This window comes from Pecten maximus, unplaced genomic scaffold, assembly GCF_902652985.1.
Source record: "Pecten maximus unplaced genomic scaffold, xPecMax1.1, whole genome shotgun sequence".
Lineage (NCBI taxonomy): Eukaryota > Metazoa > Mollusca > Bivalvia > Pectinida > Pectinidae > Pecten > Pecten maximus.
Genome location: NW_022980808.1, coordinates 1 through 13,254, shown reverse-complemented (window position 1 = coordinate 13,254; position 13,254 = coordinate 1). Strand labels below are relative to the sequence as shown.

At 35.0% G+C, this 13,254-nt stretch overlaps 1 protein-coding gene across 1 annotated transcript; it reads right to left on the bottom strand.

Annotated features, from left to right (window-relative positions):
* Positions 1-1,601: 1,601 nt before the first annotated feature.
* Positions 1,602-11,342, bottom strand: LOC117319719 (the record flags this gene model as incomplete). The annotated part of the gene is made up of 3 exons (XM_033874476.1): positions 11,263-11,342; positions 4,535-4,671; positions 1,602-1,887 (listed from the first exon to the last, which is right to left on the bottom strand). Coding segments are annotated over exons 2-3 (400 nt in total), but the record flags the coding sequence as incomplete, so codon positions are not given.
* Between the last annotated feature and the right edge of the window lie 1,912 nt (positions 11,343-13,254).

Genomic DNA, 13,254 nt, shown 5'->3' with positions numbered 1-13,254 from the left:
AATATAAATAAATGATCTTAAACTCGTGGCTCTGTCATATAAAATTTCAATAATATTATTGAGTTCAATAATTTGATATGCCACGAGCCTTTAGGCGATTAATACATTTCATAGGACATAGCCACGATTGTAAGATTCTATCCATCAAATAACTATTATACATATATGATAATATAAAGAAACAACTTTCAATTTTCGTTTCTATATAAGACAGGCGAAATCCGGCTCGGATGGGACGTTTCCGTCTATCCACACATACTTATCATGACGTCACAATAGTGCTATTACACGATATTTATGACATGGCCGTATGACATGGCAGAACGGGTCAGTTATGTGATAAATATGTATTGGTGCACAACAAAAGCATGAAAAACAAATGCATATTCTACCACTGTATAATGAAACTCAACTGCATACCGTATATATTGTAACAGGAACGTTTAAATTCCGACGTGAGCCAAACATGTAAGTGTTTATGGTATCATAAAACAGTTACGTGAAACATAGATATGGGTACAGTCATGGGTTCAGACATGCGTCAAACATTGAGTGAGCCAAAATATAAAAGTAAAATACAAATATATGATAAAATAAGAAGCCCATGGTCCTTAATAGTCACCTGAGTTTTGATATATTTTAGCATGTTTGACCCCAGCGACCTTGAATGAAGGTCAAGTTCATCCATTTGATCAAAACTTGGTATATCTTCATCCTAGCATGCTACAGACCTAATATATGGTCTCTGGGCCTTTTGGTTATCAAGAAGAAGTCATTAAAACATTTAAGCATATTTGACCCCTGAAACCTTTAATGAATGTCAAGGTCATCCACTTGAACCAACTTGGTAGCCCTTCATCCCAGTATGCTACACACCCAATATCAGGTCTCTGGGCCTGCTGGTAATTGAGAAGAAGTTGAAAATGTAAATTGTTTACGACAAACGATGGACGACGCATGACGCACGACGCCGGATAAAAGGCGATCGCAATAGGTGACCTAAATAATTAAAAAAAAACTGTAACATGAAACACTATAGACTGCAATAACAAATTCACGATATCCCACAGCCGTAGTGTGAATTAAAATTGTTTATTATACAGCTGTACGTTAAAAACAAAAATAATGCATTTTTAAACTGCAATGTTAAAGTTGTATAATGTGATATCCCATATGAGTACCGAGGAGTGCGACTACGTGGTATGTCAGAATTGTAGCTTGAAATACAAACAAGTTGAAACTAGACATTATTGTTATTGCACAACGGTATACCGGTATATACAATGATAAATTGCGAGTATTTTAAAACAGATGTTTAAATGAAAATGAAAGCACAGACTTCAGATGATATTTTAAGAGTAACTAAAACGCCTTGCCTTTGCAAGATACCTTCTAACAATCAGCTCGGCAGCGAATTGTCTTAAATAAATTCGTTTTAAATGAAAAAAACCCTTTTCAATAACTATCATCAACGTCATGAGCTTGGCAGCTGTGAGATTCAAGTAAATTAGTTTTAAATGAAACAAATGTATAATACCTGTATCAACAACATCATAAAAATGAAAAGCATGTGCTACCTAATATACATAAACACTACATACCTGCATCTATGAGTCCAACAACTAGGCCCATACTGGCATGGCAGGCGACCATAAGGCTGTACACAGTACACCATGGGATAGCGACTACAATGGCCGCCAAACACAGTGCACTGACCGCGAACAGGAGGTCACTATTACATCGATGATAAAGAAAGCCGTTGGCCAGTGCTCCAAGTGTGTAGCCTATGTATAGACTTGTAACAATCCATGACCCTTCGTCCAAACCGACTCCTGATATACTCTGAAGATCGAGGAATGCTGGGCCTATCTGACCTTTGATACCTCCCTGGAAAAAGAAAAACGATTTTTATCATTCTGTTCATTAGCACGAAATTAATATTGCGTCCACAAACTGATGAAATGTTGTAACAGCTGTTTCGTGTATTAAGATAAATGAATTTCAGTTCAGTTATGTACGTATGAACGCTTATTTTTTTTTGACCTTGAAATGCAAATGGCGATACTTTTAAGACATCTGATCATAGTAAGAAGGACCTTTTAAAGTCAAATTGTTAAACTGGGGAGTCTGTGGCCTTTTTCAGATATAGGCATATTTTACCCAAAACACAACGGTTCAACATTTTTTTCAAAAGGCAGTCTTCTTGCCATTTCTAGAATTTTTTATAGTGTCTAATAAGAGCATTTCTGGTGTTTGAAATACCTCCTTATATGCCATATTTTGTTTATACATGTAATATAATATATGCGATACAATGAGCTAATTATGTCCCCTGAATTATGCATTTTTCGTATGTTTTGTTGAAATTTATAAACAGCTTAACATATTACATGTCAACAGCAGGTCCTACGGTTTGCCATGATACATACTAAAAGTTCATCATGTTATTTCTGTTAAATTGCACTATAGTATGAATTTATAGGCATGTACAATATTACTGTTTTAACTGGATTTGCTGTTTAGATGTCCCTTAATCCATCATATAATAGTTTAAGCTATTAAAATCCTGCAGAAAATCACCGAAATTTTTGTTAATGTCCGTCCTCAACTACAGTATTTATATACCATAATCATTATATATTGTTCTAAAACATAACGTTAAAAATTTAGTGTATCGTGGTTCTTCTTCTTCATATCAATGTGAAAGTATACCTCATGTTTTCCTATACAATCATGCAAAATCATGTCTTTTGTTTTCTTTGCTTTGTGTCCTCTAGATTGGGGAACGAATGCAAACAAAAAGAATCTGCTGCTCCAACTGCAACATCTGGATCGACAATGTTCATTTTCAAACTACTTTCTAACTTCTTCAATCTGTAATGCCTCAAGTTTGGCCTCAGTATTTATTGGGATCTGTACAAAGACCAGCACAAACTTTAGCATGCTGCTGTAAATGTAATGTGACCGGATATGGTGCCAACGTACCGTATGCAGGTGTGGTATTGCAGTGTGATGACACTATGTATGGTCTTTAGTGTGCCTCGTGATCTGTGGACAAACATTCTTCAAATTTGGTAATCTAAGGTGATGAGATACAGTAACAAAGTTCAAACAATATATTTTTCTTAAGCCTTGAGTATATGTGATAAAAGACGTGTTAAAAATATCAATTTCGATTACTGTACTCGATGCAATGAAAAACTTTGTTTAAAATGATGTCCATCCTATTTCCCACTTTGTTAGCTTGATCTGACATTGCAGACAAATCATCCTTTTGTCGCATGAAAAAACGTCCAGGATTCTTCACACAATTTTGATAGGATATTCCCGTAAAAAAATTTTTTTTTTTTCCTTGGAACATTTCAACAACTATCGACAGATTTCATCCGTTTTATCAACATACAACATAAATCTCATACATAAATGCAATTGGAAGTTTTATAATGACCGTCATGACCCTAATGGAAATTCGTTGTCATGTGAAGGCCAACTTTTTTTGTTATCATGTTCTTTAACCTTCCCTGTGCTTTCTTTATCTCTCATACAGTTACCTTTCCTGGACATGACCTAGATAATATAGAAGTGCATTGTCAATGATCATTTTTCTCAAGAATATTCATGTATTTCAAGCATTTTCTCAAGTCAGTGGTCAATATCAATCTAGACTATATATGTTACTTTGCCCCCGATATTAACCGTCGATTTTCAGTTAGAATTATACTGTATCGTACACATGTCGGTTTTATTTTTTCATGTCTTTTATTTATCCATCCCAAGAATATAATTCTTAATTTCAAAAATTTCCGTATGAAGGCGTTATTTGATTTACGGGAAACTTTTAATTAAGGTTACTTCAGCTAAGCTAAAGGTCCATGGCTATTTTTTTCGCCGTGTTATCCTCAAACATTGTAGGAGTAATTTTAGGTACTATCCTTAAACTCTTTAGTTCTTTTCTTTGGAAAATTCGAAGTTCATATTGATGAAACTCTGAGATTGTTAACATCAATGGCAAGATATACAGTGGGAAAACTACGTCACAAACGTTACTAACAGGACAAGATGGCGGATGGATCTCTCGCTTCTCTGTTAGTTCGTCTTACTTTTTACTCTTATTCCGCAACTTCCCATTTATCGATATGGTCGAAACTACATTTGATTCCAAGATTCTTTGACTGGCAACGGATTATATTCACAGAATATGTCGTTGTTTCAAGCACCAAATCAATACTTTGTACAACAGCGAATACAACAAAAACAGTACAGAATGAACACACGTGTACACTGTACCTATGCACGTTACTGTCTACCGAGACAGAGTAGACCGTTTACATTGTCGTATTACAGGTTTCAGCCTGCTTCATTGTTTCTATTTACATATTACAAATCTTTTAACTGTAAATTTACGAATTAGCACCTGCTAAGAATATATTAGCTTTAACCGATAACCTCCAGTCATTAGTTATACAACGTGAATCTGACCTTGTAAAGCGCTGATATACAAATTCATGGTTGAATTGGCACACACAATACTTACAATCACAGCAAAAATACCGTAGACAGCCATTGATTTGAGGACATTTTGCCGGTACCATTGATCCTGCATTATTCTCCTGTACATGTGGCTACATCGACTGTCTGTCTCACCCATGCTGCTGTTGATCAGCTGTTTCTCTGTATAAAGGACGCCAATATGTATATATACACCGTTATATAAGTAGCGCGGTACCAGCACGCTGGCTTTGTCCTGTATATCGACACTGCCTAACAAAAGGCCAGGCTAGATAACCCTCGACCTCTCTTAGATCATACGCCACACACGTGAACATACTCGTACGCGCTTTATACCCACACACGTCTAATATTCTAATATGACACATCCATATATTCAAATGCATACAATGTCTAATGCAAATGTATGTGCAGTACTGATACACATATATACATGTGTAAAAGGATCGGCTTTTCACCTCAAACCGACACCTTTAAAATATTTATACCCAGGTTCGGTGATCTTGGGTCCGTCAGGGTCTTACATTCTGGGTCATATTTTGTACGTGAAGTCTGGCAAATAAACACAAACTCAAGATATATAAAGTTCAGGTAGTTTTATTAGGATACCACTAAACACTATGTAAAAATATACAGAGACACAGGGACAAATTATACAATTCTGTCACGCACTCAACACACACATACTATAGGACAACATGACAGTAGTTTAGTAAACTAGCGGCTTCATGGCCATACTATAACGATAGTACACAAAACTACTGACAGTGAGTGTTACCATAACAGTCTAACAAAGACTTTCATTCTGACTACGTGAGTCGGGGAGAGCTGAGCCAGGCAGTCCTACAAAGACTTTCCATCTGACTACGTGAGTCGGGGAGAGCTGAGCCAGGCAGTCCTACAAAGACTTTCCATCTGACTGGCGACCTACTCAGGTGTACCGGCTTATATAGACAACCGCGGCAATCCGCACGTGCAATATTCGCGCCAAATTACCTGTACTCGGAACACTTCCGCTGTCAAATGACTAAGGAATTCCGAATAGTATAAACAGCCGGTATATCGAACAATACAGTCGTAACTTGTAAGTAGACAGTCACCATATAATCTATTCAATAAAGTTTATAAATTCCTCAACTTTTACACTCCTCCCCCCTTAAGACAAAAGTTACAACTTTTTGTCAAAATGTACATAATTTGTAAACTTTGATGACAAAGAAATATATCTCAGCAGATCGTATAAAAACTACACAGGTCTGCACAACATCAGCTTTAACATGCAATTGTAGTTTCAAAGTACAACGTCACTACAAACATACTTTCACAAAGTTTTGTACACAATTAAGGCTCCAATCAGTTCTGATGGAGATGCCAACTTACTACCTATAAACAATGATCATACATATATATTTGATTCAACACATGATACAATCTTCAAAAACATTTAATATAAATAGGAATACGTCCCTCTCACGAACTCTTCTTAAAACATGTAAACAAACATTATAGGTGTTACAAAAACAATCACATAATTTAGCATAGAATCCATTACTACAAAATAATTCATGAACCCTGTCTGTTAATTACAATGTGACAGTAGATTTGGGATGAAATTCATTACTAAAAATAATTCATGAATTCATACAACATATTCAACCAGCAATTTACACCTAAATTCCATACACTGCACAACACCCGTATAAAGTACACACTAAACAATCAGATTGAGCACACACAACAATCACAAACATGACTTAAATCATTATATCCACTCCCCTAGAAACCTATATTGCAAAATGTAATGATAGTGTTACTTCATGTATGTTACAACATCAATATAAAATGGAACTTCAATCACAGAACTACACAGCACACTCCTCTCTGTGTTAATAGCTTCAAGAGCATAATTCAAAGTGCCCAGTAAACTTTTTTCCATGAATATGCTTACCATGCCAGGGTAACATGGTCAACCATTGCGTTTTACCAAAACTACCTACATGGTTGCTCACTCTTCAGAAGCATAAACACAATAAAAACAATTTCCTGTATAACAAAATAACAATACAATAAAATATAAGACAAAATGCATAACAAAACAAGCACTTGATTATCTCGAGCTCTGCCACATCAGATTCATTTTGTACATAACCACAGACAATATGTACAGAATCACTACATAATGGCAAGATACACTAAGTATCCAGTTCCAGTAACTTTTAAGTATCCAAATCACAAAGTATTTTAAGCTGTACACACAATGAAAGCAACTCGCACAAAACACAGTTTCCGGCAAAACACAAAGTCATTTACTACCCATTAGTTGCTACTCCAATAGTTGGTTCCACTATACCCACTGTACGTATGAGATAGACATACCTCTACAACCTCTAAGTGACGTTACTAGTCAGCTAGCACTGAGACAATCTCACACACCCATAGTTAGCTCTAGGTTGACCCGACTCCTTTCCTTCAGAGTCATATTCTAAAATGGATTCCTCTTCCATATTTAGACAGGAAATCTTATCACTCCAAGAATTCCACACTACTACTACACAAGTAGTTCAACCAAGCAACAAAAGTATCCTTATAAAGTTTAATATAAACCACAAACACTGCTAACCTGTCACCTGAGGCTGAGTACAGCATTATCACTTCTGCTTTTCAACTCTGGCCTCCTAGCCTTTGGTATAGATTTAAACTTAAACTAACACTCCACAAGATACCAGGAACCTTCACCATACCCTGTAGCATTAACAAAGGAAAACTCTGACTATATTATTCAACCAAGCCAATTATAACAACTTTTCCAACGACAGATTAAAGACGGGTCCCTGTGTTCGACATACTTCCGGTATACATCAGGATTTTCCCGGAAATACCAAGTTTATTTATAAAACTGCCACTCACTCCAAGTAAACACACACAAATAAAGTCTATTTGCCATTGCTTCACTTCAGTTTTACAAATCTTATCGCACCAACATTTCAAAAATGCCCAAAACGGGTTACCAAGATCCTGGTCAGTACGGCACCAATGTAAAAGGATCGGCTTTTCACCTCAAACCGACACCTTTAAAATAGTTATACCCAGGTTCGGTGATCTTGGGTCCGTCAGGGTCTTACATTCTGGGTCATATTTTGTACGTGAAGTCTGGCAAATAAACACAAACTCAAGATATATAAAGTTCAGGTAGTTTTATTAGGATACCACTAAACACTATGTAAAAATATACAGAGACACAGGGACAAATTATACAATTCTGTCACGCACTCAACACACACATACTATAGGACAACATGACAGTAGTTTAGTAAACTAGCGGCTACATGGCCATACTATAACGATAGTACACAAAACTACTGACAGTGAGTGTTACCATAACAGTCTAACAAAGACTTTCATTCTGACTACGTGAGTCGGGGAGAGCTGAGCCAGGCAGTCCTACAAAGACTTTCCATCTGACTACGTGAGTCGGGGAGAGCTGAGCCAGGCAGTCCTACAAAGACTTTCCATCTGACTGGCGACCTACTCAGGTGTACCGGCTTATATAGACAACCGCGGCAATCCGCACGTGCAATATTCGCGCCAAATTACCTGTACTCGGAACACTTCCGCTGTCAAATGACTAAGGAATTCCGAATAGTATAAACAGCCGGTATATCGAACAATACAGTCGTAACTTGTAAGTAGACAGTCACCATATAATCTATTCAATAAAGTTTATAAATTCTTCAACTTTTACACATGTATATGTCTAGTGCATAGTGTACCTAGTATTCTAATACTGTACCTAGTACTCAAATACTGTACCAAGTACTCATATATTGTACCTAGTACTCATATACACCGATATACTGTGCCTAGTACTCATATACACACATATTCTGTATCTAGTACTCATATACACACATATACTGAACCTAGAACTCATATACTGTACATAGAACTCATATACACACAAATACTGTACCTAGTACTCATATACTGTACTTAGTACGCATATACTGTACCTAGAACTCATATACACTCAAATAATGTACCTAGTACTCAAATACACACATAAACTGAACCTAGAACTCATATACACTCAAATAATGTACCTAGTACTATATACACTCATATACCGTACCTAGTACTCATATACACACATATACTGAACCTAGAACTCATATACACTCAAATACTGTACCTAGAACTCATATACACACATATTCTGTACCAAAAACTCATATACACTCAAATAATGTACCTAGAACTCATATACACACATATACTGAACCTTGAACTCATATACACTCAAATACTGTACCTAGAACTCATATACACACATATTCTGTACCAAAAACTCATATACACTCAAATAATGTACCTAGAACTCATATACACACATATACTGAACCTTGAACTCATATACACTCAAATACTGTACCTAGAACTCATATACACACATATTCTGTACCAAAAACTCATATACACTCAAATAATGTACCTAGTACTCATATACACACATATACTGAACCTAGAATCCATATACACTCAAATACCGTACCTAGTACTCATATACACTCAAATAATGTACCTAGTACTATATACACTCATATACTGTACCTAGTACTCATACACATTCAAATGTTGTACATTATAATGATATGTACTCAAATACTGTACTCATATACTGTACCTAGTACTCATATACACACATATATTGAACCTAGAATCCATATACACTCAAATAATGTACCTAGTACTATATACACTCATATACTGTACCTAGAACTCATATACACACATATTCTGTACCAAAAACTCATATACACACATATACTGAACCTTGAACTCATAGACACTCAAATACTGTACCTAGAACTCATATACACACATATTCTGTACCAAAAACTCATATACACTCAAATCATGTACCTAGTACTCATATACACACATATACTGAACCTAGAATCCATATACATTCATATACTGTACCTAAAACTCATATACTGTACCTAGTACTCATATACTGTACCTAAAACTCTTATACAATCAAATACTGTACCTAGTACTTATATACACTCAAATAATGTACCTTGTACTCATATACCGTACCTAGAACTCATATACACTCAAATACTGTACCTAGAACTCATATACACTCAAATACTGTACCTAGAACTCATATACACTCAAATACTGTACCTAGAACTCATATATACTCATATACACACATATACTGTACCTAGTACTCCAATACTGTACCTAGTACTCAATTACTGTACCGAGTACTCAAATACTGTACCTAGTATTTATATACACTCAAATACTGTACCTAGTACTCATATACTGTACCTAGTACTCAAATACTGTACCTAGTATATTTAAATACACTAAAATACTTACAAAGAACTTATGTACACTAAAATACTGTACCTGGTACTCATATACTTATTCATTTGCACACATGTACACTATTGTAGATGTTTATATACTTCATAAATGTCTCGTGTCCCCATAACTAAATATCAATTAATGAAAATTTATTAACTCAGTATTTTTTTCCTTTATGCAAACTCAAAATATTTGAAAATATTTCTGCTTTATCATCACTCTTAAAATCTTCAGACTTTAAAAGATACGGGAAAAAATGTGACACAACCTTTTCGTTGCATATTACATACTATTTCATACATAACATGGTACAGTGCATCCTTCAATAATACATACAGCTGTTATGCACGAGTGAAGCTATAATGGACAATTTCCTTCGACCATGTGTTGTATCCACATGTAAATCACGAAAGTGCTTATATAGAAACTGTTTATGTAGGAATGAGACATTTATAAAGAAAAAAAATGTGATTGATGCAATAGGCAATATTATACCTGTATATATAATGATGGTGTCAGATGATGTCGTGAAGAAATTTTTAATATCAAAATTACATTTCTTAAAAAAAAATACAGCAACAATATACATCTAGTTCTAAACCCCGATAAACTGGCATACATTTGAGGTTTTTCTTGTTAAACGATTTCTCATGATGCAATACTCACCATAACCGTTATGCATTAATCCACCAGTAACCCATGCATTTGTATAATAAAATATAGAAATTTCACACTCAGTAAAACATTATCATAACTTTATAATGCGAGTTAGTCTTGCCGAAGAATCTCCGAATCCCAGTGCGAACAGCAGAATAGACCGAAACTCAAGGGCCAAATAAAGGTGAACCAAAATACAAACCCTAATGTTGGAAACCCTGCCCGTGGTAAAACAACGTGGGACGCGGAAACGCAAAAGTCTACTGACTACAGGAGGAAGGAGGAGCTGTTACGTTCTGGGCAATAACCAACGAACCGAGAGAAAAGTTTATGAGAACCTCAAATAAAGTCTGTAAAAGTAGTCTGGCCACCCTAAAATCACGCACTTTAATCTCCTAAAAAGAAGAGCAAGTAAATAGGGCCAAGCAGAAGCAAAGGCCCTATCCTCATGAGCTCTTACTCAAAATACATCACGCGTCTCTTCGTTTAAACTCTCATAGGCAAGGAGAATACCAAATCCACCTGGAAGAAGACTGCCAAGAATTGTCCTCCTGACTTTGCTAAATCAGCAAGAACAAACAGGTTCGAAGGTCGTGCCCCTCTTGTTTCAACAGGATAATCAGTCAACTACAGAATAACTACTGACATTCCGTGTGGTTATTCACGATGTCACATGGCATTCAGAATTGTGCAAACCACGACATAGATGTCACTTACCTCTTCTTTTGTCGCCTTTGTTGTTGATAGCCTGAGCGTTGGAGAGCAGTAGTTCGGTATATAGGAAGAACGGCCGGTGTTTTCCCCTTACACGTTGTAGTTATATAATGCTCATTCAAATGTATCCCGTCGAAATTAAATCGGGTTTCAGCCTGCTTATTAAAACCTGTTTAAGTATTCTGTTATGTGATATGAAACAACATGAGTGAATTAAAAATATAAAATATTCTCATCATTGTGTAAATAATATTTACGGCGTACAGAAAAACATATAGTCATCCTCGTAAATAGACACGATATGCGTTACTACAATATGTCCAGTAGTTCAGAGGCTGCTTTATGCAAAATAACGGAATACACCTTAATTTGTCTTTGTCATAAGTCACAACAAATATATCATGATTTTATACATAATTTGCAGGAAATTGCATGATAATCTTTAAGATCAAAAGTGAAGTATGTGCCTTCGTAGCAAGCAACAAATATTACGCCTGATAATAATTTTCCAATAGAAATTTTCATAGCAACTGTCGCTTTAATTCAATAAAAACATGATTTAAAAAATAATTGGTTTCGTAGACTGTCTACCTTGTTCGTGTCTGAGGCCAAATATCACGTCGTTAATGTCCCTGGTCCCATACAGACACAAAATATATAATCATCAAGTTACATGTAGCTAAATCAAGTTTGAATTTATTATTCAAAAAATATTATTCATCTTTCAGATTTTTTGAAGATAGATTATATTAAAAATAAAGATTTTATGTACCTCGGACTAATATGATATGATAGTCATTCATTTTGGCCAGCTGTATAAGATGTGTTAGGAAAGACCATATAGATATTTGTCCTCTCTTATCGGGCTTATAATAGATAGTGTGAAAACTCCCAGCAGAATCAGATCAAAATCGGCCAGTTAGTGTTGAATTATGTTAAGTGAAGTACACAAACCCCCTACTACTAATATTTTTTGGAAATGAGATCATTGTCAAGGATCTTACAATCATTATGTGAATTCTGAAACGGTGCAATTATTTTTCGAATTTTTATTTTCGCTGTGAATAAGTATGAAACTGTACATTTTTTCATCCTGTATTTACAAAACACATTCCACATTCCTATAATGTGTTATGCTGTGTAATTAAGATGACATTACCCAGTATGCAAGCCATTTCAAATGTTCCATTATCAGGTAAATCGCCGCTCTCTAGCATATATGCAAATTAATCAGGAAAATATTAAAATTAAGAAAAAATAATGATAATACTAATTTTGTATTTTCAGTGTTTTTGATTGTTCCGAACATGATGTAAAAAAAAGTATTTGTTTTATGCCTCAACATCCAAATTGATTAATCGCAGTTTAGTTACAGTGTATCAATCAATCAATCAATCAATCAATCAATCAATCAATCAATTACTGAGACCGAAAACACGTTAATATCATTTAAATCAATTAAGGAATATCTGTCGCGTCTGTCCTTCCCTTCTGCAACATCACTAAGAAATCCTAAAAGGACGAAAAGACTGTGTGAAGCAGTTTTAATTCCTAAATTCATTTCAATGGTTTTACCATCACTTGTGTTTTTCTATAATCATTTTAGGATGTACCTTTCGAGGAAAACCTTATATTTTGTAAGTATTTTGAACTCGAGACTTCTCGGTATCTGAAAGTATTATTTGGGTTTGGTCATTTTAAAACTATACATACCAAGTTTATCATGGACGCCTCATTGGTCTTTGTTGGAGTATACCGCATGACTTTTCCAGTTATTTTTTGTAAACATCTCGAATGAACTGTTACGCTTATATTATAATATTGTCATTACGCATTATACTATAATATAATAAGAATATATTTAATATATATTACTAAATATTTGGAAATTAAATAATGCCGATAGCATTATAGACTAACACGTTGTCTATATACAATATATATATAAAGCAACAGTTATATTTTAATGACACTACACGGTTTATTTTTAAATTC